This window comes from Rhincodon typus, unplaced genomic scaffold, assembly GCF_021869965.1.
Source record: "Rhincodon typus isolate 14 unplaced genomic scaffold, sRhiTyp1.1 hic_rhity00001177, whole genome shotgun sequence".
NCBI lineage: Eukaryota > Metazoa > Chordata > Chondrichthyes > Orectolobiformes > Rhincodontidae > Rhincodon > Rhincodon typus.
In genome coordinates, this window is record NW_025966815.1 from 25,758 (window position 1) to 30,829 (window position 5,072).

The 5,072-nt window shown below is 45.7% G+C and overlaps 1 protein-coding gene across 1 annotated transcript in view; it reads right to left on the reverse strand.

Annotated features, from left to right (window-relative positions):
• Positions 1-3,766, reverse strand: part of LOC109913567 (zinc finger protein 271-like) — a 9,899-nt gene extending 6,133 nt beyond the window's left edge. The window contains exons 1-5 of the mRNA XM_048592418.1: positions 3,487-3,766; positions 2,539-2,665; positions 2,349-2,461; positions 714-850; positions 285-367 (exon numbers count right to left, since the gene is read on the reverse strand). Coding sequence (XP_048448375.1) covers positions 285-367; positions 714-850; positions 2,349-2,461; positions 2,539-2,665; positions 3,487-3,564 — 538 coding nt within the window. The 5' untranslated portion in view covers positions 3,565-3,766. The remainder of the gene's footprint in view (positions 1-284; positions 368-713; positions 851-2,348; positions 2,462-2,538; positions 2,666-3,486) is intronic.
• Positions 3,767-5,072: the final 1,306 nt, after the last annotated feature.

The window sequence follows — 5,072 nt, forward strand, 5'->3', positions numbered from 1 at the left end:
TCTGAAGAAGGGTCCAGACCCGAAACGTCAGCTTTCCTGCTCCTCTGGTGCTGCTTGGCCTGCTGTGTTCCTCCAGCTCTACACCTTGTTATCTCTAACTTATAATGGTTAGTTTAAGGAAGACGTGGAAAGGAGAGGTCTTGGCTCTTGACTTGGAGCAGGAGTAACAGTGAGGATTGCAAAGGGTTGAACTGATTTTATGCATCGAGTAGCAGGCACTCGGGAATGAGTTGCAGGCTGCAGTCTAATCGAGTGGTTTGTGGAAATCCCTGTGATGAACTCACCAGATTGGAAGAAGGATTTCTGGCACTGGCTGCACTGGAACGGGCGATCTTTGGTGTGAAATCTCTTGTGGACCACCAGATCGCTGAAATTAGAGCAGATTAAAACATGAACCACAAACTGAAGCCAAACAAAGAGCTGCGGATCTGAAACAAAAACAAAGTGCTGGAGAAAATCAGCAAGCCTGGCAGTATCTGTGGAGAGAGAAAAACAGCCAACATTTCAACTCCAGTGACCCTTCTTTGGAAAAGGGTTTGCTGAAAGGTCACTGGACTCAAAACATTGACTCTGTTTCTCTTTCTACAGAAGCTCCCAGGTCTGCTGAGTTTCTCCAGCATTCCATGTTTCAAACCAAGAGCGATCCTAGTTGGGGGCAAGAGATGACTGGTGGCTGAACATGTCCTTTTGCAAACTGCAAATTCTCTCCGTACCTGGCTCTGAGAAAGCCTTTCCTGCACACGTCACACTTGTGGGGCTGCGTTCCTGTGTGAATGTGAACGTGTCTCCTCAGGTCACAATGCTGAATGAACTGGCGGTCACAGTGTGGGCACTTGTACCTGGCATCTTCCTGCAAGAGAAGGGCGCACAGAGATTGGGAACAAGAGGAGGGAAAAGAGAGTTAACAGCAGCTGTGTCCCTCATTGTTGTGCAGCACGACAGGCTCCAGTTGGCTTTAATTCCTAGCACTAAGGAGACCAACACAGATGTCATTTTCATGATCCTTAATCGTTACCACTGACCCAGAAGAACATGTCAGAACAGGTAGCAAGGACAGGATTAGTCGTGGTGCCTCCCATGTTCAATTCTCAACATCTAGACTTTCTCTCAGTAAACCCACAAGACCAAATCCAGACCAGCTAATGGACATTACTGTGGTCACTCCATGGTGACCAGGAACAGGATATCCCAGTGACTCTGCCCGGCCCACCACGGTGTCAGTGTGGCTGAGTTAGAAATCACTTGCACTCCCAAGTCTGCTGGTCAAGGGATTAAGAACAAAGGCTCAAATACAAAACTCAAGCAGATACTTCCAGTGCAATACTGAAGGAGTGCTGCATTGTCAGAGGGTGCCATCTTTCAGATGAGTTATTAAATGGACATCTTTTCACTCAGCACACGCTACTCAAAACAGGGATTCCCTCTCCACAATATCTTGACCGATATTTATTCCATACTTATGCTCATTTACTTATTCAAACACTTCAACAGTGGCCACACTTCAAAACCTCACTGGTTGTAAAGCACATCCTGAAGTTGTGAAAGTCAGTCAATATATAAATAGCTTTCCTATTTCTCACTTTGGGGAGGAGGGTAGAGAAACCAAGCCACACCATCACTCTGAAACATCAGTGACACAAATCCCAGTCATTTAGACCCTTACCCTGGTTCTCAGAAGAAATGTCAGGACTTTCTTTCCTCATTCAGCAAAAAAAAAAGGAATTATTCATTCAAAGCTTTCTGAGGAACCATGCTTTGTCTGCCCTGAATCAGAAAGATGTTTCACTTCAAAGGTCTCAGGACAGCACACAGCACTTTACATAAAACTCACATGCTTGTCTTCGGAAGTGGTCTTTTACAGAATTCTAGGTGATTTCTCCCTGTTTAACCCACTCCTGGGATCGATCATACAGCCATATCACAGTCCTGCCTGCCATCAGCTAACTGATTGCACAGTCCAAGTGTACAGTTGGGAGTTGAGGGGGTTCTTGCGGCAGAGTAACAGTGTCCCTAACCTCTGAGCCAGAAGGCTAGGGTTCAAGACCCACTGCTCCAGAGATGGATCATAATGTATCTTCACAGGTTAATTACAAATATCCACAGCTGGATATCTGTGGGGCCCAGATAGCTTTCCTCAATTCATTCACCAGCTGATACTATCACTGGTAAAGCTAAGGATTGCTCTCAATTCATTACTGCCTTTGAGAAGGCGAAGGTGATCCAGCACCTCGAATGTAACTGAGTGGCTTGCTGGGCTATTTCAGCAGTGGGTGACCTGAGGCTCGATGGTAACAGGCAACGTTACTGAGCTGGAATGAAAAAGTACAAAACAAAACCACACCACTAACCTCTGTGTTAACCATGTGGACTTTCTTATGTCGGACATAGTTGCCACGGCGATTAAAGGTCAAACTACAGAGATAGCACTTGTACAATTTCCCTTCTGTTTCCACTTCTGGATCTAGATAAAGAAACACGTTCAAGGAAGATGAGTTCAGAAAGCTGCAGAACTGAGCTGAGAAATGGCAGTGATGTTACCTTGCGGCTTTGCTGATGGTTCCTCTTGGCTTGTCTCCTGGGATACAGTGAAGAGTAAAGAGCCAGCTGAGATTACAGTGTCAGCTGTAGCTAAGGTGAACTTCCGAGGTCCTGTCTGCAGCAGCACCTGGGAGTTGAAAGGTCACAGTCTGAACAGAGATTAACACTTGTGATTGGCAAGTGACATTTCTTTCATTTTCAGATAGGTGAGAAATACTACTGCCACACCACACTACTGCAAATCTTCCTAATTGAGGCAAAGCAAAGGTTAGAAACAAAGTAAAACCTCCTCTACTTTTTTAAATCAAAAGTGAAGCTCCGTCAACACTGTCTCCATCAAACACTCCATGGACAGGGAAAAGCATGGGGTAGATACAGAGTAAAGCTTCCTCTATTCTTTTAAACTAAAATTAAACAGGAAGTAAAGGCCACGTGACCTAATTCCCGTCAAACACTCCTAAGACATACAGCACGAGGTTAGATACAGATTAAAGATCCCTCTACACTTTTCAACTGAACATAAATCTGCCTCTACTCCTTTAAACTGAAAGTAAAGCTCCTTCAGCACTGACTACATCAAATACTTCCAGGACAGTGACAGCACAGGGCTAAATACAGAATAAAACTTTCCTTACTCTTTTAACTAGAAGTAAAGTTTCCTTTACTCTTTAAAGTGAAAGCACAGCTCCGACAGTACTGTCCCCATCTAACACTCCCAGAGCAGGTACAGCATGGGGTTAGATACAGAATAAAGCTTCCCTGAAACTGACCCCATCAAACACTCCCAGGGCAGGTACAGCATGATTTTAGATACTGAGTAAAGCTTCCTCTACACTGAGCCCATCAAACACCCCCAGAGCAAGTTGCAGTCTCACTGCATAGACATCAAAAAGGGCCTGCAATGTTTACTCCTGCAACTCAGAACCCTCACACCCGTGCAGACGGTACCTGGGTCGGGTGTAACAGTTCAGTGATCGCAGCGAGGTCCTTTCCGTACATCTTGATGCCATTGGGTAGCTCCAGCATCACATCCTGGGGCACCTGAAGCTCCAGGCTCTCCCGGGCCACAGTCGACAAGACCAAGAGGTGCCGCTCACGCCTCTCGGCCAGGGGCTCAGCCTGCTCCTCAGCTTCTGCCCGCTCTCTCTCCGTCAGGGGGAGGCCTGCAATCTCACTCAGTACCTGTGCCGTCTCCAGAAGATCCACGTTCTCTGTGAGGAATAAGTCGAGGGGTAGTTCCCATTAGCACATTCAGATGCTTCAGTCTGAGCAGAAATCATAGCTGCACTCTGAATGACAAGCAGACAACCAGTGGGACTTGAACAGCTACTGCCTCCCCCGCTACAGCCCAGCATCGGAGATAGGGCCATCAGGAGGGCAATGAGGATGCACTTCAGTTATACCACCTCTGGAGTCTCTTCCCCCAGCCTTTGAATGGTGAATGGACATAGAGGACATACATAAGGACAAAGGCTTGCATTTGTACAGCACTTTTCAATGCTTCAGATCTTTAGCAGGTGGTAATGTCACTGGGCTAGTAATCTGAAGGCCCAAACTACAGCCCTGGGGACGTGGGTTCAAATCTCACCACAGCAACTGGTGCAATTTAAATTCAATTCATAAACCATGGGATTGAAACCTAGTCTTAGTGATGGTGGCCAAGAATTTATCATTGACTGTTGTAAAAACCCATTGGGTTCACAATGCCCTTGAGGGAAGGAAACTGCCAACCTTCCCTGGTCCAGTCTACACATGACTCCAAACCCACAGCAATGTGGTTAACTCTTAACTGCCCTCTGAAATGATCCTAGGAAGGCACTTGGTTCAAGGGCAATTATGGATGGGCAACAAATGCTGGGCTTGTCAGCAACACCATAATCTCATGAACAATTAAAGAAGAAAAAAACTTAATGTGTTACAGGAAATGAGGTACTTTTGGAGAAGTGTAGTCACTGTTGCAGTGTAAGAGACATGACAACCAACTTGTGCACAGCAAGCTTCCACAAAGAGCAATCTGATAATGTCCTCATCACTCCCAACGCTGATCAAGGTTTCAAACATTCAGCACGACACCAGACGGAACTTCCTTCCTCTTACTCCACTTAGCCCCATGGATCTTTCACATTCAACAAGAGGTAGAATGAGTCATGTTTTAACATTTTACCTAAGACACAGAATTTCTGACAGTGCAGCACTCTCTCATTGGGAGCATCAACCTGGATTCTGTGCCTGGAATGGGACTTAAACGTCTAATCTCCAGAATCAGAGGAAAAAGTTCACACACGCGCTAGAATTACGCCAGAGCGTACAATGATGTGGGCAACTACAGAATTTATGATTGCTCTCCTTGGAATAAAGAAAGTTAAGGATAGTTTTAAATTGCAGTATCCAAAGTACAAAGGGTTTTGATAAGCAAGGAGTCAGGGGAGATAAGGAGTCGCACAGCAAGTTGAGCTGGAATGTGATGTGTTGGAAGCAGATAAATACCTGAAAAGGAAAATTAGGCTGTGCTTTGGGGAAAAGAGCAGTTTAAC